The 25,326-nt window shown below is 35.7% G+C and overlaps 1 protein-coding gene across 1 annotated transcript in view; it reads left to right on the forward strand.

Moving 5' to 3' along the window:
* Window positions 1–2,843, forward strand: part of LOC125179487 — a 3,563-nt gene extending 720 nt beyond the window's left edge. Inside the window, exons 2-4 of the mRNA XM_047885454.1 lie at window positions 70–92; window positions 571–2,141; window positions 2,812–2,843. Coding sequence (XP_047741410.1) covers window positions 70–92; window positions 571–2,141; window positions 2,812–2,843 — 1,626 coding nt within the window. The remainder of the gene's footprint in view (window positions 1–69; window positions 93–570; window positions 2,142–2,811) is intronic.
* The last annotated feature ends 22,483 nt before the right edge of the window (window positions 2,844–25,326 follow it).

Here is a 25,326-nt window from a genome sequence, read left to right on the forward strand (position 1 = left end):
AATAGTGTTCAATAGTATTCAATAGTGTTCAATACCTGTCTCTTATACACATCTAGATGTGTATAAGAGACAGGTCTACCACAAGCAAAAACGTAAGATCAGAGTAGTTTTTGATTGTTCTGCTAAATTTAGGGGTGTGTCTTTGAACTATAAATTGCTTCCGGGTCCTGACCTGACTAATAACCTTGTAGGAGTGTTGTTGAAATTTCGAACCAATGTTTGTGCATTCACTGGTGATGTTCAGAAAATGTTCTACCAGGTCAAAATTCCGCCCGAGCAGCGTGATTACCTCAGATTTCTTTGGTTCGATGAAGAATTCAATGTTAAAGATTTCCGACTCAAGGTTCACGTTTTCGGAGCGCGTAGCTCGCCTAGCATCGCTAATTTCGCCCTCAAGCAGACTGCTCTGGATTACGCTAAAACTTCTTTGGCCCAGCACGCTGTTTTAAACAATTTTTACGTGGACGATTTATTGAAATCGACAGGAAATAGTTCTGAAGCCATAGATTTGATAAACGATGTTAAATCTACCTTGTCTTTCGGTGGATTTAATTTAACGAGTTTCTGCAGCAATTCTCCAGATGTACTGGCGGCCTTTCAGAATGTCTCGAGGGTGAAGCCTGTCGAGATTGGCGTCAATGATCATGTCCCTTCAAGTAAAGCATTGGGCCTTACTTGGGAAAAAGAGGGTGACCACTTCACGTACAGCTTCAATTACGAGGAGCAAACTGTGACCCGAAGATCCGTGCTACGTACGGTCGCTTCAGTTTACGATCCACTTGGAATGATCTTACCAGTACTCATCATTGCTCGGAAAATATTCCAAGAAACTTGCCGGTTGCGCCTGGCTTGGGACGACCCTCTGCCCGCGTCACTCCTCGCGGCCTGGAATAAGTGGACAGAAGGTATGAAACGAATAGCTAATTATCGTGTGCCTAGGTGCATCGGGCTGCCAACAGAGCCGTGCCGAGTGGAGCTCCATGTCTTTTGCGATGGGAGCGAGGTCGCGTACGGCTCGGTTGCATACGTCACGTTTCTCACTGCGAAGGAAATCGTCGTGAGCTCTCCGGTGTTGGTAAAAGCTCGTCTGACCCCTTTAGGAAACTCAACCTTAAGGACGGTTCCCAGAATTGAATTGTGTGCAGCAAAGCTTTCCGTAGATTTATTTAAATGCCTAGCTAAAAATCTGGAATTCAACTATGATGACGTATTCTTTTGGACGGATTCCACCACTGTACTGGGGTACATTTGTAATGAGACTAAAAGATTTCATAGATTTGTCAGTAACAAAATTTCTTATATTCGCAGTTATTCATCACCCCATCAGTGGAAGCATGTAACCTCGAAGCTTAACCCTGCAGATTTACTAAGCCGAGGCTGCACCGTCGAGCAGCTACGTGAGAACGAGCTATGGAGCTCTGGGCCTCCTTGCCTGAGAAATCGCAAAACTGTTGCCTCCTCGTCTCACAATTATGAAATCTCCTACGATGACCCGGAGATAAAATTCGAAAAGGCAATATTCACAACAAAGTCGGGCCCTCAAGCTCCCTTCGAAGCCTTACTCGATTGTTCGTCGTGGCACAAAATGAAGTTGAGGATCGCTTGGTTCTCACGCTTTCAAACCTATCTGAGAAATGGAGTCAGCCCCCCACACCGAATCAGTCTCCCCGAGCTGGAAGCCGCGGAAGCGTCTATCATAAAGTATGTACAGCGGAAAGAGTTCCCAAACCTCACGATGGAAATCAAGAACAAACTCGTCAAAGACAAACATCTGAAGAAACTGGATTTATTCCTTGACCCAGCTGGGCTGATCAGAATTGGCGGGCGTTTGAAGAATGCCGCCGCATGCTACTCGGTTCGTCACCCGATTCTGTTGCCATCTAAATCCTCGGTTACTGCCTTGCTTGTGAAAACTGTTCACCGCATCCACGGGCACTTGGGTAAATCCACCACTATGTCCATCCTGAGGAAATCCTACTGGATAATTGGTTGTTCCTCTTTGGTGAAACGCATTGCCAATGCATGCGTCATTTGTCGCAAGTATCAGGCCAGAGCCGCTTCACAAATGATGTCAGACTTACCTGAGAAGAGAGTCGTGGGCGACGTTGCCGCTTTCACTAATGTTGGGCTGGATTACTTTGGTCCATTCAATGTAGTGCGTGGTCGCGCAACAGAAAAACGCTACGGCGTTATATTTACCTGCTTGGCAAGTCGCGCTGTCCACTTGGAAGTGGCACATTCACTGACCTTCGAATCGTTCATTAACGCTCTTCGGCGTTTTCTGTGTCGAAGAGGAAACGTGACCTCCATAACTTCTGACAATGGGACCAACTTTGTCGGCGGTTGCCGAGAACTGCGAGAAGCCATTTCATCTTGGAACTCCGCTGCCGAACCAGAGATGCGTCAAAGAAATATTGAGTGGAATTTCAATGTCCCGTGTGCCAGTAACTATGGTGGTGTATGGGAAAGGATTATTCGCATAGTGAGAAAAGTTTTGTTTTCCATGCTAAATGAACAAGTCATTAAGCTTACAGACGATAATCTAAATACCTTGATGTGTGAGGTTGAAAGTATAATCAATAATCGTCCTATCACCCCAGTTAGCGATGATCCTAATGATCTCGAGGCATTAACACCAAACCACTTACTTTTGCTGAACTCGGGAATTACCCTTCCTCCCGGCGTTTTTGGCCCCACCGATTGTTATGCGCGCAAACGCTGGAGGCAAGTTCAGTATTTAGCTAATATATTTTGGTCGCGTTGGCAAACCGAATACTTGACTCTTTTACAATCTCGTCATAAATGGTCTAGGGAATCTCGTCCTCTCCAGACTGGAGACCTAGTTCTCATTATTGATTCTTGTTTACCTAGAAATCAATGGTCTCTTGGTAGAGTGGTGGAGATGTTGGAAAGCAACGACGGCAGATTCCGTTCTGCCAAGGTGCGAATAGCAAAGTACAGAGATGCGTCTGTATTAAATATTGGTAGCCTTGAAATTGTAAGACCTGTTACCAAGCTCATCTTGTTGATGAGCCATGAATCCGGATTTTGAGTTTGTTACCAATGTTATAGTAATTTGAATAAAGATTAGCAAATTAGGGGCCGGTGTTAAAGCGCAACATTCCTAGTTACTTCTAAGCCGACGAGCAGAGACAAATGTTACCTGTACGGACTCGATTAGAAGCGATCTGTCTGTCAGCTGAATAGTTTAAGTATGCCGATCCTCCAGTAATTTGGTAAGACTTGATTATTAGCTGTATAATTAGTTTGATTTACTGATGAATATGAATTTTGTCATTATCTTTGTTACTTTCTATTTACTGTTTTTTTGTATTGATTTTCAGAAACCGGTTAAAAACTATCACGAAACCGCGTGTCAGTTACTGTCCTCCACGATTCTTAAAGATCTGCGAGAAGGATCTTTACATTCCCCTTTATTATATTTTTGGTTTTATAAATTTCATAAGAGTTAATATAGCAACATGTTCCTGATCTTCTGGCCTGCCTATTCATGTGACCGCGGCCAGTGTTGGAGGTCAATGCAGTCGCTGTGAGTTGCCTTATATCGCTCTATGTAGTCGAATCTTAATTAGCCTATAACCTTTGCATGATGGTTTACTGGCGTTTATTATTGATTATCGGACACTACTTTACTATAACATACCAGTGTTTTTAAATAGTTTCAATTTAGATGTGTTTGTTGTGCAGATTTCATCAATAATTTCATCATTGTTTCTTCACTGTTATATATACTGAAGTGAACCTAATGTTAAACTATTAAACCTCCTCTTCCACTTTAAGCTTAGCGTGATAGGAGGTTGAAACTTTTACTGAACCGTTCTAAGCGCAGCGACTTCTGGGTCATCGCTCGTTAGAACTGAATTTTCCAACGATACTCTTTGAAGTTAGCTTTCGAGCTTTACGAAAAGTATTTACAATGAAATTTACGAAACTTTATCATGTTGTTTCAGTGATTATTCTTAGTTAATTTCGATTATCACTCATCCGAATAAGTTAACTTTTTTTAATTTAATATAATTATGCGTATAAATAGTTCTTAGGTAGCGAAATCTGCTCCTTGATGACATAACTTATTCCTGAATAGAAAAATTATGTGTTTTATAAAAAATTCGCATATTTAAATTTTTTAATAATAAATCAAATATTCGTTCGGTATTCATGTCTTCCTTCTCACAATACTAAAGTTTTTTTAGTTAAAGGTCTCTCTAGTGCCATAACGGGTAAGAAACTTCCATCATTTAAACCTTATTCTAAACACGCGCCCCTAGCTGTATGAAAGTTCCCTGTAATACTTCAGGTAACCTTCACAGACGATAAATTGAGCTGACAAAAACCGATCCTCGAGAACTATAAAGCTAGAAAAATTACTGCAAGGAGTGCGCCAAAGACATGAACCATCTCGTCTGACATGGACCGTGTGAGAGTCGGTCAATTAATTCATCACGTCAGTCGGTTTGAAGTGATCATCCTACACGCAGCTCATGATTTCTTACCACACGGAAATCAAAAAAATAACTCAGTACTCGCTGCAGTGAGTGACAGAGCGCATTTTCTCGTCGACGAAAACGTGAAGTCACGGACGGACGGACGGGCGGACGGGCAGACAGGCAGACAGACAGATGGACAAGACGAGCACAATAGCGCCTTTTTTCCACAAATAAGAAAAGGCGTTAAAAAAGAGGAAAATTGAAAAGTGACTGCTGCCAGTGAGTGTTAAATCATTTGCTATGGATAAGCCATTTGCTCGGAACGAAGTCCTGGCGTACTACGCGAATTAAAAACCTTTTTTAAATCTTCTATTCAGTCGAAACCAGAAAATTACCTGGCAACATAGGTTTTAGGAGTGAATAAAGAACTTATTTAAAATGATTACTTAGGGACGTATTTGTTAAAATGATGACTTCTTTAGACGTACGTAGCCACTCAATCCGTACAGCAGCTTTAGTGATGATCTGCCTCACTGAGTCCGAGCAAAGCTTCAAGGTTTGCCCGAAGAGTGTAGAACACGATTGAATATTGTATTTTCGGGCATTTTAGGAGTAGAATTGCTACTCTGGTCGTTGGAGTAGCAGGTCTGGAGTATTACTGCTACTCCAGACTAGAATCCTCGGAATGCTGAAGCATACTAATCGTCCCATTTTGATTATAATAATTTAATGTGCATGAATAAATTAATCACCTACGAAAGAAAAATAAATTTGATGCTCGTCGATATTTTTTTTTAATGTTAGGGTTTCTTGTGCTCCTAATTTAACATTATTATACAAGAAGTTGAGAATAACTAATATCTATCTGTATATTATAGCACGCAACCAAGAACGGGAATAACCAGCCACGCTTGCCTGACGGGAATGCAATTCCCACTGATCAGATCCCACGTCAGCCTTAAAGACTCAGACCAATTCCCGTCTCTTCGGGAATGCGCAAGGAGCACTAAAGATACTCCTGGAATGCAGCGGCTGGAATTCAACGTGTCTGGAACACAGTGCTGCTGGAAACATTGTGTCGTTAATAAACAATGCTAGGAATATTGCATGTCAGGAATTCTGTGCATCAAGAATCCCATGTGTTCGGAACACGAAAAATAAATAAAGCTTTCTTGAATTATACGATATGGGAATGCTGCTGGCTAATTATGCTAAGTGTGAAGTATAATATGGCACTGAAATGCTGTGAGTCTGGTAAAATCAAGTCGCCGGAATACTAAGTACAAAACACTAAGTTTCAGAAATATGTATAAATAGTATAATTTCTTATATATCATGATTCAGAAAAAATTGGTCTCTCATTACTCTATCTAGAAACTGAGTTTCTCAAACTCAAGAGAGTTGTAGGGTTGTATATATAATCAACAAGTAGCCATCTAAAATGAAGTTGCATATTTGTTAGTGGCATGAAAATTTATTTAATAACACAGTTAATATAATCCGATACTAGCACTACTGCTGGGACTTCATATCTGGCGAAAATAAGGCGAAGAATGGCTCATGTCAACAGAATTTCTCTGAAGGAACACAAATGAAATCTCGGACAAATCCGAAAGCTCGCATTTGAGCTCAGGCAGTTTTTTCATTCAAAATTACGTCTGTCCCGCGCGACAGGACAATTCGAATACAAAACGAGTAGCACGAGAAAAAAATTTTAGAACTTCGAATATATCAATATCTTGTTTAGAACAACATTTGAGTAGCGTGAAAATATTTTAAGTTCCTAAAAAGTTATTTTTGTATAGAATTACTTGAAAATTATTAAGCCCATTATTATTAATATTATTAACCACCACCTTGACGGAAGAAATAATGTATTTTGGTTCCAAATTGACTATTCTAGTATTAGTTACCAGAAAGTTTAACAAGCATTTCACACTTTGCCGAAAAAGTTGATTAACTTATCTGTGCAAAACTTAGGCTTATCTTGTAATTTTCGTGGAATTTTCAGTTTAACGTTCCAACGGACGATTTCCGTGTCTTGAATTCTCCTTGCACTTCCCAAAAATTCATTTTTAATTTCAAAAAGTTACTTTCTTTGCTAAAAAGTCCTTTTCTCTGATCGTGATGATGTCCTTCCTTCTGCTGAGGAGTCGCTCTAGTCCTAGGAAATAGCTGGTCTTTTTCACCCTCTTGACCTAATGATGATTAGAGGAGGTTCTTCAGTGACATATTGAGCTCCAAAGGTCTGCAGTCGTAGGCAAAAATTTTCTTCCTCAGAAACAATATCTGAGGGACTTTATTTCCGAATAAATTCCTGCTTCTCAAGATTGTTTTAAAATACTGAACGAAGAATAATTTTCAATTACGTAGACAGAATTACTTAGCGTACGGAGACATTATCAAAGACGTTTAACTAATGAATGGACAAGTTTCAGGTAACATAGTTAGTGGAAATATATAAATTACGTTTTTCTTTAAGTCTTACGCGCTAGAATTCCTTTGATTCGTTGTCGGGTAGTAGCGACGAGATAACTTCCTTTTCAACCTAATTTATGAAAGAATTTTTTGAACTTCTTACTATATGAAAAAATATTTACCAAAATTGTTAAACTATTTTAAGGTTTTTCCAATAAAATATAGAGTATGACAATTTCAAAAGGAATTACAAATTTCCGTCATATTTCAATTCATTTTACATTGCATACAAGTTCTACTTATTTTTGTAAAAATCAATTACGGTTCTTCATTCAGTTATTCAGATTCATGTTCAACTAAGAGCAATTTTTCTTCCATGAAAATTATAAGACATTTATGATATAGTTTTACAAAGAAAAGTGATGGCAAATTAAATTTTTAAAAAGGTAATTTAAATTCATTTCATTTCTTCCACAATCACAATTCCAACACCTGGTCCATATCTCAACGTCACCATAATTTCATTTTACTGATTTCCGGCAATATTCACCGAAAATTCATACAATTTTATTGAATTTATTCCGACAAAATTCCTTAAAATATTATTTGTTTCTTTGGAAATAATTCCACGAGAGTTTGTCTCGAAAAATTCCTCTTGACTGTTTATCTGACCTCGAGCGTCAGATACGTCAAAAGCACTCGCGATTAAGACGATATCTCTTCCTCTCTGCTGCCCAATATCATTCATACGACCTGCGGTCCTGTGGTAAATCATAAAGGAAAAATCTTCAGAGCAAAATTGTCAAAATGTGCTCTTCGTTCTTGTGTCCCGCGGCCAAGAAAGAAATCTTGAAATTTGTGGGAAAATAAATCGAATTGACTGGGTAGAAAAAAAACGGTTGTCAGACGGACGAATATTAACCCATGTATAAATGTGCTTCTACCTACAAGGTTTAGTATTAATATGTCTTGAATGATACAGAAAGAATGAAATATCAAAATTGAATTTCGGCTACATCTCGTGTTTATGTTGCTGGAGCGCCATCATTCAGCAACATATTATTCGCCATCATTCAGTAGCATGTACTGAAAATTCAAGAGGGTGGAATAGACAGGATAAAGGCTAACTGAGGAAATTCAAACAACGTTAGAATTCTTACGAAAATGGTCGCGTGAATGCAGACTTTTAGCTCGATTTTGGCAGTTTATAGTTTCTTTCAAATTGTTCTTAGGTAAGAATTTTATCTTTAGGAGATAAATTGCATATATCATGACTAATCAAATAAACAATTTTGGCAGGATTTATCGTGCATTTAATGTTTTGTTACGGTATTTAAAACATGTGTAAAAAGTGCAAACAGTGCATATTTTCATGGCACATGAAAGAAAGTGATACGTCTGTCTTCAGGGGCTTCTTGATTTTACAAAAACAGCGAATAATCTGTTTATCTTAAATTGATCTGACATCAAGAAAATGGAAACACCCATAGGATCATATAATTATTTTAACTGCTAAATTAATACTTTTCGATACTGGAACTGACATTTTGTTTTAGAAATTTAAATCAGAGCCGTGTGCCCAATGCTAGTTTCCCTAACCGTCTCCTTTAAGCGTCGGCAATATTTCAGCACCGGAAACTAAGATAAGTTTGGCCACATTCTTTTGCGACGCGATACCGATAGAAAACCTGTCTCGAGTGCGTATCGGGATCCGATGGAAAACTTTTTACGCTCGATGATACGGCCGAGGAAAAAATGCCAGATTCTCTGAACGATTTTAAAGCTCTGTATGTAGTGCAAAATATGCTTGTGATTGTTTATTCTGTGCTAAACCACATGGAAAATTTTTTCATTTGATTGTACCTTGTAGAATATTTTGTTTTCGTAACATATTGGAAAAATATAATTGGATTAAGAATAAATATTTTATTCCATTCGCTAATTAATTTGATTACCGACCACTAAAACATTCATTCTGCAAAGAAACAGAGAAATATTTGGGTAGCGATAGAACAATTCTACATTATGACATTGTGATTTCAAATATTAGTTTTTAAATTCAATTTAAATTACTTGAGGCCAATTTGATCCCTTCTTCTTTAATTTTGTGGCAGGATGAGTGGCAGGGCTACCGTCCTACTCCTCCGACCACACGCGCTTCTTCGCGGTTTAGCGGAGCACTTTTTAAGTGGATGCGGACCCGGGTCGACTATCCGGAGGCGCTGATTATATTTACTAAGGGTACGCACATAGTGAAAGCAGGTTAGCCCGCGCGGGCAACCTGCTCCAACCTGCCACAAGAATGAACATAGGATAATAATGTAAGTGTTCACAGTGAAAACCTTTACGAATAGGCTTCTGTATTCTATGGTTTCAGGCGCCAGCACGCTGGGAACCTGCTTGCACTGTGTGCGTACCCTTAGAAACTATCAGCTGTTGGACGTACTGGGAATAGTTATCCACTTGTTTCCTGGTCTTCTGCAAATTTAATTTGGAGACTCCAAAGAATCAAAGCCCGTTAGCTGGAATCTGCACTTATTAGCCTCGCCATCCATTAGGGAATTTGAAAATGGTTGCTCACATAAAATAAATCTATACTCTATGTTCATCTAATCATATCTTTTCCTTAGTCCGTTTTTCGTTTTTATTAGTTTATTGCTTTACGACCCATAACGTTCATACGAATATCGTTCATACATAGCATTCATAACTGTTAACTACGTATATATTAGGACACAATCCTGGACACGCAAATGTGCATAGCGTTTTCACTCAATTCCATCATTCAACACCCACTAGTCAAAGGCCAAAGTTGATCGAGCAGCACACGCATGTGGCGCGTCAAAGGCCGAAGGTGATCGCGTTTGTCATTTTATTCGAAAGTTTCTTCGATTAAATCTTCACATAATTAAAACTATTAAATTATATATTTCATTGGTGTTAGATTTTGTTGAGTATAGAGTTTATCTATGAAACATATTCAATTAGGTCCTTTTGGAATTTTTTATTGACCCAACGTATTAAGTCCGCTCGAATTTCGGCGAAAATTAATTTAGCTCTGGGCATTCCCCGCGAAGCTTGAGCATCGTGTAGCGTGAATTTGATGGGCTTTGTTGCAGCTGCTCAATATCGTCATCATGCCACGGCAGCTTGTTTGACGGATCCTTAAATTTACAGCATACCTATTATGGATCAGAATTATATAGTCTTAGTATAGCGCAGTTTGCTATGAAGTTCTAACATCATTTCTGGCCCAGTAAAGTTATAAGTCATCGAAATAAATTTAGATTTTATGTCATTAGTGCTTCATAATATTGCTTTATTATACATATCAAAAATTTTGCTGCGGCCAGATGTTAAGTACAATAATTTAACTATTTACTCATCAGTTATTTAGAATGACAATTCTAGCATGTGATTTTTCAAAACTTTGTATTGAATCAAGTGTATGCAAACCGTGGCCTTGCTTCGTCGTTGCTAAAAACACAATTGAACATGTGAAGAGTTAGAGCCCCTGTCGTTAAGTAATGTTTAGCATAACATTTCGTTGTCTATTTCTGAAAGGGGGTTCGAAAACCGTGAATATAATAGTTGAGTAGAAGGGTTTAATGTTAACTAAGGTTTAAATTAATAACATTGAAAAGAATCGCACCTGCAAAATGAATGCCGATGCATAGGGTTGGATTTCGAGCAAGTCTTAATTTCAACGGGAATGGCTGGGAATGGCTTGAAATGGCTGGGAATGGCTGTGAATGGCTGGGAATGGCTGAGAATGGCTGGGAATGGCTGGAAATGGCTGGGAATGGCTGGGAATGGCTGGGGATGGCTGGGGATGGCTGGAAATGGCTGGGAATGACTTGGAATCAACCCAGTGGCGACATTCAGGAAGTTCAAGTCATACAAAAAGTTACTTGCATGCAATTGAAACTTTCTTGTTTTCCAAAATATTTAGGTATAAATTAATATTATGGAGAAATTCTTGTAATTAGGAAAAACGCAATTTGTCAGTATGCCACTTATTCTGAATTATGTACGCCAATCAAGTATGCCAATTTGTCAGTATGCTACTTGTTCTCAATCAAAATTTAAACTTGAGCACACAAGCTCGGGTCGTTAAATTTTTTTTATAAATTTTCACTAAATCTTTCGGCCAGATATTCATTCATTTTCATAATTCACGATTACATTTTATTCATAAATATGTTTTTATACTTCTCCAATGAAAAATACTTGTGCTTGACTAGTCACAACGAACAGGTTCATTTACCAAAAATTTAAAATTAGACTAATTTAATTTACAATCTATATGTACAGTTATTATTCAATCCTGTTTCTATTAAATAAGTTCTATAGTAAAATTCCCCAAATCTTTAATCGCGGACGAATTTGTTCATTCCGAGACTTGGCAGGAATTTGGCAATGTGGGATAAATCAAGTTTTCTCTATGATGGGAAGAAATTTTTTTAGTTCAAAATTGCCAGAAAAGTAAAGTTTTATGCAATTATTCATGCTTAAACCTGCAATGTTCCATACCCAGCCTTTTATATCAAGAGTCTTGTAGAGACGAGTTTCATCTACAGCGGTAAAGAGTTAACGAAAACTTTTTTCATTTCGAGTATCCGTGTTTGTTTGTTTGTTTGAGGAAATGAAACTTTCGACTTTCATCAGATACATTTTTCCTGCCCTCGGATTAGTTTCTACAATTCCTCGAAGATTTTAAATTTCTCAGTGCGAGACAAAAACATATTTCAGAATTTCTACTTACCTCATTTTCCTTCGCGCGAAAATGTTCCACCCCAATTGGGGCTTTCGATAAAAAAATTTTACATTTTAAATAAACTAGAGAGCGATAAACACTTGAACAGTTCATTCCGGTGATTTTTCAATAATCTATAAAAACGAACTAATCTATTCGAATAAGAAAATCTTTGGAACTTTTGAGGAGTTGACAATACATTTTATTCTAAAACTATTAATTAAAATATTTTAATTTTTTACCACAAACGAATTTTTGACCGTCGAGGCTGGGCTAAAGAAAAAGAATCCTAAGTAATGTTTCATAGTCAATATTTTGCATGAAATTTTAAATAATTTCTTTATGGAATGGAAGTATAGAATCACAACAAAATAAGGACATTTGTAACTTAAAAAAATAGTTGAGCAGAGACGAGCAGATATGTTCCTTCGAAATGCAAAAAAATGATTACGAAAAAATATCATGTTTGAGAGTAATTAGTAAAAAATTAATACTCTATTTAAACATTTTCCAGAGACTCGATACCATTTGCAGCCAACTGATCACAATTTTGGAAGCTGTTTTAATAAAGTTTTCAATTTCAAAAGTAAACACTGATGAAAAGTTTGAAAATAACACGATGAACATCACCGATGTTTAAATAAAGTTCTCAACTTTACAAGCAAACACCGATGACAAATTCAAGTGCAATTATGAATTTGAGGTTGAAAACCTAATGAATGATGTCCATTACAAATTACCAAGTTTTCTTTCGTAGATTATGCCACATGATAACCGCTAACTCCAACCCATAACGAACTCCAGGCTATTAATTAAATCAGTTAGAAATGAGAGCAGTGACTTGTTCAGCTCAGTCGCGGCGCTGAGTCCGAGCTAGGCGGTTGTGTGTCGAGGTACCAGATCTCGAGCGTCATTTCGTTCCTTCAGGAGGGCTGACGGCAGGTGATAGAAAATCGCTTGATGAATGGGTCACTCAACCGAAAAAAGAAAATATTTCTCTGGTTCTGGGATTTTGCAGTGTATTTCCCCAGATATGTAATGTAAAAATAATTTAATTTTTGTGCAAAACCTTAAATTAGGGTAATGCCTGGCAATTATTATTTTACCGATTGAGGAAAATATTAAAAATTCTTATGAAACAAAAACTTGCAGCTAATTCGAGCAGGCTCGTTGCAGGCTCATAAATATAATTACAGATAAATTATTTAATTTTTTTCATTGTCGCACACTGGAAAAGAAAAGTTGCCGGTCAGATAAATTGAATGGTATGTAAGAATTCAAGAATTCTTGCTACATTATTAGTCCAAATTTTACTTACATAATACAGCATAAAAACGTAATATATGAATATCGACATTTTGCCACCTTTTTTGTCCAGGGACGCTCAGTATTAGGAAGTTTCCCGAAAATTTTCCCTGAACAAAATTTTTCCCGAATTAGAATAAAAAATAATAATATACGCTCTGAACGTAGCCTAGCTACGCCAGTAAAACTGGAATGAAAATATTTATTGAATGCAAGCTCTATAATTAAATAGATAAAGTTTGCGAAAAAAATTAACTTCTACGCTAGTGTTGGCAAGATGACATGTTAAGTTACGTTCACAATAATTATTATCGTGCTCAAAGTGATGCGTAACATTACATTCGAAATACCGCTTGATCAAACATGCTTCATGTTTACGAAAAAATGAGATCAGTATTAAATGCAACTACACTTGGAAACACTTTCGCCTCAGATATAACAAATAAAACTCTTAATGATGTTTAACATTTGAAATGTTCATTGTTAATAGATTCTTTAAGTAGATTCAATGCTTATTTAGATTGATTACTGAAAAATGATAATAGATTATTGCTGTAAAAATGATAATAGATTATTGCTGTAAGTCCGAGGAAAAATTATTTCTTGCGTTTTCGACCAAACCAAAATCATACGGAAATATAACTCTCTAGGAATAATTTATATGTATTTACAGGAAATTTTCAAACTTTATTTCAAAAATGGCGCTCCCAAAAAAGATGATGAGAAAGTTTCAAGATTTCTTGATTTCATTTATTAATTCGTATTTATTGAAGGAAATTATACATACAAAGAATTTCTATAATTACAGATTTGCTCTCCCGTTGTCACCGGAAACTCTTGCAGTATCATCAATCAAATTGCTCACGACGTTCACTCAATACCTTGCCAATGAAATATTTAGTTCGGAATCGGAGTCTAGTAAGTAATTTGATACGATGTTAGAATTATTATCGATTATATTTTTTAGCTAATGATATCCTTCATTCCAATCAGAAATTGATAAAATTACCACTGGACTAATAATAATGCAATAATCACAATGTTCTTGATATTTTCCTCGTTGAATCTCAACCAAGACTCATTTCTTTCCAAACTTAGTATGAAGATACCATTTAAATTTTCGCAAGCTCGTAATTTCTGAGTAAGTGTTCATAAAGCCATAAACTTAAAGCTAAAATACCAGAGTTGAAGGCACCTCGTAAGTTAAGTGGCCCAGCAACTGCTTTGGCGACAATCAAGCCTTTATTAGCAAAGTTGAAAATCTAGTTTGAATACTCAAACGTTTTACGACGCCATACGTAAGTTCCTTCAGCGCAGTAACTTGAGAGTTTTAATTTGCTTAACAAGGGCAAGTTATTAATCTTGGAGATTAATTTTCTGGTTAGAAGCTTTGAAATTAAATGCTATCACTCCCGTACGAAGATTATGAAACATAAAAGGACAAAGCAAGTTATAAATTTTGAATAATTACTACCTAGTATAATGAACTTGATATAGATGGTGTTCAGGATAGATGTAGATGTTAATCGGCATAAATTTAAATGTTAGCTATGTTTCTTTTGTTCAATAGATTATGGCTGAGGTAACTTAATTCAATAATTTCTTTATTTGTTGAGAAAAGTTCAAAGCTTTCACGAATCTACCGTAAAACAAAGTTCAGATTTATGTTCGTGAGGATCAAATGAAAATGAATTAAATTCAAACAGAAGCTGAAAACTTATGTTAATGGCATGGTTTGATTTGCCAGGTAATTTGAAATTAAGTTTTTGGGCTTTGCTGCCTTTTCGGATGTAAATATGTATTGTTTACTGTAGATATTCAGCATACCTGCGCGCTACAAACACTGCACTTCCGGCATTTAAGCAATTTATTTTTGGCCTTCGCTGTGCTGGAATTAGGATTTTTTAAGCTCAATTTACAATATGCCTGTTCGTATCTTTGACATCTTTTTCAAATTGTCGATTGCATCTAGAAAAGTTTGAGAATTACAGAAAAACATTTCGGCAGTTGCAAAAATTGAATGTTGCTCTCTAATTCTCTTGTCGTTTGGCAAGACCCAAATAACTGCAAGAAATGTATACTAGCAGGAAATAATTTGAAGACTAAATTAAAGTTTAGGGAGATAAAAAGCATTTTTCATGTTTTCTGGCCAAAAAAACTAAACATAAATTAGGAAACTGCATTTATTTACGAAATCTTTAAATTTAATAGTAATGATTTTTTCTCATTTGGAATGGATGCCACACTTAAGAATTTAGCAATTAATTTCAATTAATTAATTAAATGATTAACAATGCATTATTAATTCAAATCGTACTGAATAATTTTATAATTTTCAATAATTTTTAATCTGCACGATAGCTTCTTACTCCATTAGAATTGTTCTCTTAAACTTAAATTTTAGGCCAATAAGTATATATTCATGTTCTTCGTACAGCGTAATCAAAGGAATATACCACACTTTTTTCTAGGAAGATAAAGTAAAGCAACTAATAATCCTCTGCTCCTCAACATTTTTTTAGCATAAGCTTGCCTTTGAAAATTATTTCCACAAACCGAGAACTGCTTTGAGAGCTAAAATCTCTATCTATTTTTCAAAATTCGACTCTTTATCTCTCACTAGTCTAATTATTTACGTTCCCCTCTCTAATTTACATGACATTGATGGGAAAAGTTAAATGGCTGCTGATGAACTCAGCAGCTCCAGCGAAGAGTATTTCGCCGGGTATGTGATTTAATTTGAAAAATCCAATTGGAAGTTTTTGCTGCATTATTCCGCTTACGAGAAAATTTTAACGCGGTACAGATCATAATATACCTGGTGAAGAAATTAGTAGAATTGTAAAGAATATTTAGCAACAATGCAAAATTTGTTATCGTATTGAAAAATTGATATATTACTTGTACATGAACCTCATGGAAATTGAAGGATTAAAAAACTCACTGGATAATGAGTAAAGGGTTCATAAAAATTATATATCATTTATTTTGTTATTTCTTATGGAAATATTTAAATCAATGGCAACTACTTTATTTTATGATAGATAAGAAATATGACCGTTGGTCGTAATATTTGACTTGATCAGATTTAAATATTGATCGGAGTAAAGTAAAATGAATGTTAGTTTTATTGTCCGTAGAGTTTCAGATGTGATGTACACTATTGATGGACAGTATTTTGGATATCTGTTTTGCTATGCAATTTAAAAATAATTTTAAATTATGACATGTCTCAAAAATTACCCTCAAATATTTCGAGTACAATCTGTACACTTGCCACTTGGCTGCAATTTTTAATAAATAGAGGAAATTATTTGAATCTCTGAGGTTGTTGTGAATTTCATCGTGCTGGCTTCAACTCGTAAACTAAAGCCAATGAAATTCGTCGTACAATTGATTTCAAAGCCTCTCATCTGAAACACTTAAAAAAAGTAAAATTAACAACGTTTAAATAACTATAAATATTTATGCACAGTGCATTAATCTACAATGCTTTTTAACTTGCATGACTGACTCATGGGTCTAATAAATTCAAATTATAATTTTTAATTCAAGTCCATTCCATTTCATCCCGACCATTTCTCCGCCTTAACGTCTGACGCTGGAAAGATGTGTACAAAATGTTTCAATCGTCCTTTGAAGTACGCACCAATGTTTTCACAGAACCTGAACATGATTAATGGTTGCAGCACAATTTAAAATCTCAGAGTTTTAGGATTAAATCCCACTAATTAATCTGCGTTTGTGCTCCAGATATTCAATTTTGAAACGATTTGTTTTTCTTCATCAGGAAAATTCTAGCTTAGGAGTCATTGACAGAACAAAGCGATGTCATTAAATTATTCCGCCACATGAGACTTTTTAGTATGGCGCAAATTTAATTATCTTCACTTATTTTAACACGTACATACATTAATATATCATAAAAGAAATATTACATATATCGTAAAAACCAGATTATTGTGGAAAAGACTCAAAAGTGAGAGTAACAAGTGAAATTATAGGAATTACTAACATCTTGCTGTTAAACTTATACAAAAAAAATTCGCCACTTGTTGAAATGGCAAATTTCCCCGAGCCAAAAATGACCAAATCACGACATTTGCAGTGAAAAATGGGGGAAAATACTGCAAAAATGTCGCGTCGGTTAAATGGGGGGATCGTTAACCAATAAACTTGCCACGTCCTCTGCACAACTGAGCAACTCTGTGTACGGTCGCTTTTCATTATTCCAGTCATATCGAACGAACGGTAACCCAAGAAGAAGCTGAATAATGAAAGATGATTATTACGCCCAGTGAGGCTTCATGCCTAAATTGTGTGTAGGAATGAATTTATTTCCTTTTTCCGTAATGTGGTAGATTTTTAAGGCAATGGAGTATACACTGTTATACTCCATATACTCCATATTTCACACTGTTACTAAGCAATATTTTGAGTGTGTTCAGTACGACGGGAGATTTGTTAGAATTCCTTCATGTCTCTAAATCGAGTGCTAATTATACAAAATATGTAGGTGAAATATACACTCAATCTTTTCCTACTTAAATCGCAAATATCAAAGAGTGTATTTTGTAAGTGTTTACTTTGTTAGAGTAGAACATGCGCGGCTTGACGCCCGAACTGCGACAGCTACAGAGAAATAAAGTAATAAGTAATAAGAAATTGATTAGGCATGTTGTTTTATGGGCACAGTCAGTAGCTTTTCTAAGTTATTAACTAACTCGTGTCAAAAACTGGTTTGTTAGGATTAACTAACTTGCAGCGAGGTATTAATATTAACTAACTCGTAAGAACAACTGGTTAGTTAGTATTAACTGACTTGTAGCGAGTTGTTAGTATTAACTAACTCGTTGCAAAAACTATTTATTTATTATTAACTAACTTGTAGCGAGTAGTTTGTATTAACTAACGCATATCAAATACTGGTTAGTTAGTATTATCTAACTTGCAGCGAGTTGTTAGTATTAACTAACTCGTATCAACAACTGTTTAGTTAGTATTAACTAACCTGTAGCGAGTTGTTTGTATTAACTAACTCGTATCAATAACAGGTTAGTTAGTATCAACTAACTTGCAGCGAGTAGTTAGTATTAACTAACTCGTGTCAAAAACTGGTTAGTTAGTATTATCTAACTCGCAGCGAGTTGTTTGTATTAACTAACTCGTAGCAAAAACCGGAGCATGCTTCCTGCCAAAACCACTCACAATCAGTTGAGCTTGTTAACACAAAGATTGCCTTGTTGAAAAGATAATAATTTATGCGAAAAAGACAGTAGGTCCAGCATTTAGATGCTTCATTTGCATCTCTCTTACTTTGAACACGTGTGAGTAATAATTGCTCCTAATTTAATTGATGCAGCGAGTTGTTAACAGTTTAATTGGGATCTCGTTTTGTTCGGGGGTCTTAATTTTCAATGCTAATAGGCAATGAGCAACTCAGGTCTATTCTTACCGCATCTGGGGCATGAGAGATGAGGCACCGGAAGCACTGAGCTTCTGAAACTATTCGAATACTAAAGTTGTTGCATGCATAATGTCTCTATTTTCTGTTCAATGAAATCTCAGTTGCTTTGAACGATTTTTTTCATTTCAATGGGTAGCTAAGTTTGTAGAATTTTTATTGTGGCGAAGGAATTATTTTAAAAGCTGCACAATTCAATTCAATTATGAAAAATCATTTGTTTCTCAATTACTTTTATTTCTATGACAAACAAAAATATAATAACATTATTTGAAGAAAATACTTAAATATAATTGACGTAAAATAGGTGACAAAAATTACTCATCAATTCATTGTCTCAGCTGCAGTCGGAATAACAATAACATAACACGTGAAAATTCATTCATTCATAAATTAACTCTCATAAAACTCTTCGTGCATTCAAATTTCCGAGCTATAAGAACTTCATTTATATTTCAGTACAATAATTAATTTTATTAATCAGGACACTGGGATTATTATGTCTATAACAGTGAACGATTTCTTATTTAACTTCAACTTTCTTTTCTTTCACAATTACTCTTTCGTTTCATCATTGCAATATCATTACTCATGTCCTTGGTCACACACCACACGCGGTCCTGGCACTACAAAGCTCGTCCGTTATTCGGTGCAATGAATTGTAAGCACATTGATTTCAGCTTACTAGGCTTAACCGACGTTCAGCAAGCGAGCTCAAGACAATTTCAAGGTATTTAACTGCATGAATTAACATAAATTGATGCAATTAGTTTAGGTCGGAACTAATTGAGCACTAATCGGGTAAACTAATTCACTAAGCGCGCTTGTTCCTAGATATCATATCTGCATAAAGCTTTGTGTGCTGATATTCAATTATGAAATTACTTGGTAGCCTATATGAATTCAAAGTTACTGTAACTATAATATACCGTCATAAAGAAAAGACGCTAGAGCACACGATCTGAAGTAGAGAATTAATATCATTCGACTGCATTATAAAATATAGATGCAGCAATGATGGAAACAATGCAAATAAAAAATTAATTTTAAAAAAGCAGGAAAAATATAAAAAGCAGGATTTCAGTTGTCAATGTAATCATTATATTTATTAAATTTTTTATTTTTCACATTTTGACGATCATTTTGACAGTAAGATGATGGACCTTTCATTTGTTGTTTATGTTAGCTATTTAAGTTCACTAGAACTTACAGAAACAGATTGATTATGCGTCGTCAATATTCAAACAAAAAGTTGTCTCTAATGAAGTTAAGCTCGGAATGTAGAAACTTTAAAAGCCGTTAAGATCGTTCTATAAGTGAGTATCATATTATTGTTTTTAGAGGCTCCAATAATCCTGTTAATTTTTGTGCCAGCGAATAAAATTTTGCATGCAACACGAATAATATATTTAAGAGGTAACTTTTCATTTTTTCCAGATCTGTCATAAATTTTGCCGTGTCTCGTTTCTCTTATACTAGCTTACCTACGAATATATTTCACTTCTCAATTTCTCCATTTTTATATTTTCCTTCGTGCATTTTAACTCCACATGTCATAGTGCTATCATAACTGACAATATGAATATCTCGAAAACTGTTTTTCAATCTGTTAATAATTAGTCACAGTGAAGCGCTTATATCAATATTTCAAGCCTTTAGATTTAAATTAGGTTAGACTTCGGTGCAAAATATTTTCCTGTCAATTCTTTCCACATTTCACAAAAAATAAATGATTCCCAGTAAGTAAAAAAAATATTCTTCAAGATGCCACAAAACAATCTTGGCTCCCGTCTAGACTTGAAGCTCCCTTACATTCCCAGCAAGCTTCTTCCGCAGCTCATACACTTGCTAAAATCTTTTCCGAACGACACGACGGAATTTTCGAAACCTCACACCCGTCCGTCGCTCCGGGAAATATACCCGGCCATCGTGTCAGGATACCTTCTGGTGATAGTCTGCGGAACTGTATTGAACCTCTGCATGGTCGTCAAGATCATCGCGCTATCTAAATGTCTGAGGAAGAAGCAATATCCATGCCTGGAGTATACGTTTCTGGCAAATTTGGCCATACTGAATATAATGATGTGCATCCTGGTGATGCCGCTGTCGTTGGCAATAATGCTCATACAAAACTGGATCTTTGGACGCTTCCTATGCTACGTCGCTCCTATTCTGCAGGTGAGTTTATGCTTCAAATAACAGAAATCATATTATAGAAATAGAAAATTTGAATTCATACAGAGAAATAAAATGTATAAAAAAAATTTTAAAGACCACGTTTTTCATGTGGACTCAAAAGTAGAAAATAATTTTTCGGCAGCTACTGATCTCTGTTTGCTTTCATTCTCTTGGTCTTTTGTATTTCAGTTAAAATATTTTACAACATCTAAAACGAAAAACGTGGGGCGCATATGTATTTTAAAATTTTTTTTTATACATTTTATTTTCTACTTTTTAGTTTTTTAAGTATTTTATTTTCTCATTTTTAGTCCGTTGCTACACACGAAACACGTTGCTGCGAGCCAATTTAGTTGACTTGATGTACGTATCGATGATACGAAGCGTATCATCGATATACGCAGTCTAAACACGCGAATATCCTCTCGAGGATGACGTGCATTAAAGGTTCCAACCCCTGCTTGTGAGTTCCTTTAGAGTTTATACGCCTGGAAACGTGCAACAAATTATTGATTATTGTATTGTTATCGGGAGCTGAGCTTCCCTAAAAGTTTCAGAGCGCTAGCTAATGGGAAAGTTGGTGAAATATCGATTGCAAGATTTGATCATCACAGACACGAAAGCGAGCTAAGAAAAACGTGGTAACAAGTTTGTTTCTTAAATTTTCGCTTTGATTCCATAAATAATCCTGTATATGATGATCATCGATTTGCAATGAAAAAAAAAGAGACTGTATTCCATTTTCTTCCATGAAACGAATCAAAAATCTAATTTACTCATTAATGTTCCCATAAATGTCGAAGTTAACATACAACGTTTATTGAAAACGGTTTACTAAACTTACCCTATTTTCGTTCATTATTAATAAGAGATTAATCAAAATAAAAACAATCTCAAGTTTCACGAGCATCGAAACGCACATTTGTTTTCGCATTGTAAACCTTTTCCTCTCTTATTCTATGCCTTCGTTCTCAATGTAATTAGAAAACAGCCATTTCGATTTTTATTGAATCGAATAAATCAATTCAACGATCACTCGACAATATGTAAAAATCAATGATTATTTTTATATTTTCCACGAATGCCCGTACCATAAATTGTTGATATTCTTTAGAAGAAAATAGCATCTGGCTACATATTTCTGTCTTCAGATGTTATTACGTCATCATCAAAGAGACGAAATCAGCATACAATTATGTTATCTGATTGGGAACAGAGCATCAGTATAATAGATATTGCTGCCTGGTTGAGGTCACTTCAATAATACCGGGTCATTGGTCCGTCTTAAAGAGATCTCATCGCAGTCCGAAGCTATTACGTCTGGACTGCGTGACCTTTTGCAGGCACCAACGTCCCAATTTGAGCTTCAGAGGCGACAACATTGGGACTGCGTGGCCCTTTTGCAGTCCCAGCATGGGCTTTAGGGATATTTTTGGGACTCATTGTCCATTTTAAGACGCAGTCGTAATAGCGTGGGCTTTAGGGAAAAATGTTGGACTCCTTGACCTTTTTCAAATGTGATCGTCCCAGTGTGTACCTTAAGGAAAATTTTGGGACTTGACTTTTTCTGACGCCATCGTCCCAATGTGGGCTTTAGGGACAATTTTGGAACTTCTTGACCTCTTTCAGACGCGATCGTCTCAGCGTGAGCTTAGGGACGACAAAGTTAATTTCGAGTAATCGTTTTCAGGCACACAACGTGCCGGTCTGGACTCAAGAGACGGCAACCTCAGGCTGCCATAACGAGGCTCATGTCTAACATTGATATTATTTATACGATGCTAAAAAAGCAGTCGTGAATGAGTCCCCAGCAAGGAAATATTGGCCATATTAGTTTTTCCGGTCGGATTGTAAAAAATAACGTTTTCCAAAGTTATCAGTTTGCTATAATTTTTTCTCTCGCGTCGTTTTATTGATAGTTTAACGACGCCTAATAATTCCACATTTTATTAAAATCATAGAGTTTTTTCATTTAATAACATATGCATGTTTAAGGAAATAGTGAGACACCAGAGATATGTTGTGTTTTTATTGGAATTTTCATCTGTTTTCTTATTACGGTATCGTCTTCAAGGGAAATGAACGAACAGACCTCCTAACCTCCAGTTGTCTGATAATTTCGCTCAGATACGGGGCTATGGAGCTTATATTTACAGCTTCCCTTTGTTGACTGTAACCGTTATTGGCGTAGAATGTCTTGGTTATGCCGTATTTCTGAATGGAAGCGAGTGCCGTCACTTCCCTTTAATTTTCAAGACTTGGCACTCGGGAAAGCTACGATTTCCTGTTATTTTTGCTCACTGAGCCTTGCTGTTGAAGTGAATAAGTCAACGACTCATGTTACACGATTAACCGTTCAATTTTCATATTCAATTGTGCACATTAGCAAACGCGAATATACTTGTGATCGTGAATTTCTTAAACCCAGCTGGGTAATTACGATTGAAAAACGTAATGTTCGGTTTAATTAGTAATTATTCCTCAGTGATGTAATTGAGAACATTAAACTTCTACTATATACGTCAAATAAAATACATTTATTCAAAAAAATTTATAGCACGGTTGCCCATATACATTGACCATAACTCTAATAATTCGTTTTTGAGGACTGAAATCGTTTGAGGAATTAATCCTAAAGTAAATTTTATTAACTTAGAATACGCGTACGCGTCATTGAATTCATTTAACATCAGCAATTAATGTTTGATTAATGATCACGCCCGCATAGAGCAACCTACGTTTGTTACGTTATGCACTGATGATGTACTGATGCAACAACAGTACATTGATGTAACGCATAAAATAACACTATGGTATCTGGAACTTGCGTTGTAATGATAACGTAGATGGATAGCGATAATGAAATTTAATCAAAGCTTCACAGATGTTTGATCTCAATGAAAAAAGTTGAGATTAAATGAAAGGAAATTGAAATGTTCATCCATGCTCAATAATCTCATTAATCCCACTTGAATCAATTTTGTAACTTTTTCCACATAATAAGAGAATTTTGCTCTATTTTAACCAGCCTGGATATTGCCTTGCACAATACCTGCATATGTATGTATATGTATCAATTTTATATCTTTTACCACTATATCTTTACCACTTCCAGTTAGTTTAGTTAAGGAATTGGCCATATGTCTCAATAGAATAATATTTTTTTCCCTCTCAGGATGTTCCATTGTATGGAGGTTTGGCCTCCCTCTTGTGCCACACAATCCTTCGCTATCGCTCAATCCTGAAGATTCTCGACCCAAGCCACCAGACGTCGAGAGAATTTCCGGATTTAGAAAAAGACCGCAAAACATCGACGCGGAAGCCGCCGTTGTGGCCGGTGATGTTGCTGTGGCTGTCGCTGCTGCTGCTGGTCACTCCGCAGGTTGCGTACATACAGTACTATGACTTACAAGTGAGTAATAAATGAGTGCCGTGAATATGAATATCTTTTGATGTTAGAAAAGTGATTTCAACTCGAATATGAGTTAAATTTACCACACAGCATTAACATTTATAATATAAGAACAATTTTATATGTCTGTATTCTTTTGAGATATGAATTTGCAAAAATAATATATCACGCACCCAATTTTGAAACAAAAAGTTTTCATCATTTCACTTCACTTTAAATTCTTCATTTCATAACGTAGAATTCATGATTTCTTCTCTCATATAAGCATTTTTCATCTCAGTATTTTCAATTTCATTGTATTGTAATATCTTTGAGTGTCTCTTCTATGTGTCATGGTATCCTTTTACTGTATGTCTTTGTTTCTAAGTAATTGTGTGCGTTTGTATATTCGCCGTATGGTATCTTGTCCTGCGCGTCCTATATCGTATCTGTGTAAATGATGATATGATTATGTTACTTCTTGGTCCTCAGATTCATGTTACCATACGTTTTTAAAATGAGTTATTGTAGTTCCTACATTAGAGCCGCCTAAAGTGAAATAAAGTGCCGTGTTTATACTGTATTAATTTGGCTAAGCGGAATGTACACAGACATTTGTCCATATTTAGCTCCGTGCTGGGAAGCGAAATATTAAGGTTTATATGCATTTAATTAGGACTGGAATGGAACAATCCTGCTGTGCCAATTAATGATGCCTAAAATGGGATGATATCTTTGTGAACATGAATTTTTTATTAATATTAGAATATCTCTCAGCATAGAAATTTTTTAAATTTCTGCTCTTATCATACAGTTATTTTCCTTGAATTATAACATCTAAACAACAATAGAAATTCAAATTAAAGTATCTTACATAATTGCTTAGGCTTATTTTCGAACTCAAACGTTGAACAATATCATATTTCTTGCCAAGTTTAATATGCTTAGGAAAAACTCATACCAAAACAAGAATTTTCCGCTAACGGTCGGTGAGCTGCCCTACCGGCGTTCCTCTTGAAGCCCCTAAATGAATTAGGAGATGAAGATCCTGAATGAATTATGGTTGAAGCTCATGCAGGATGTATGGGTTGTACTTCGTGAATAAATTGCATTTTGAAGCTGCAGAAAGAAATACGGTTTTAGCTCATGTGTAAATTATAAGTTTATGCTCGTTACTGAATTATGAGTAGGATCGAGTGAGTAAAAAAATGTACGTGTGATGATTGTATAATTTTTATTTTTCCAATAAAATTTTCTAATGCTATAATTGCAAGGGTTTATTCTAAATGTTTCGTTCGATTTCAAAAGTTATAAGGTGAAAAAACAATTATTTTATGAATTATGATAAAGGAGTTATCATGCATTG

This window comes from Hyalella azteca, unplaced genomic scaffold, assembly GCF_000764305.2.
Source record: "Hyalella azteca isolate HAZT.00-mixed unplaced genomic scaffold, Hazt_2.0.2 contig17973, whole genome shotgun sequence".
Taxonomy (NCBI): Eukaryota; Metazoa; Arthropoda; class Malacostraca; order Amphipoda; family Hyalellidae; genus Hyalella; species Hyalella azteca.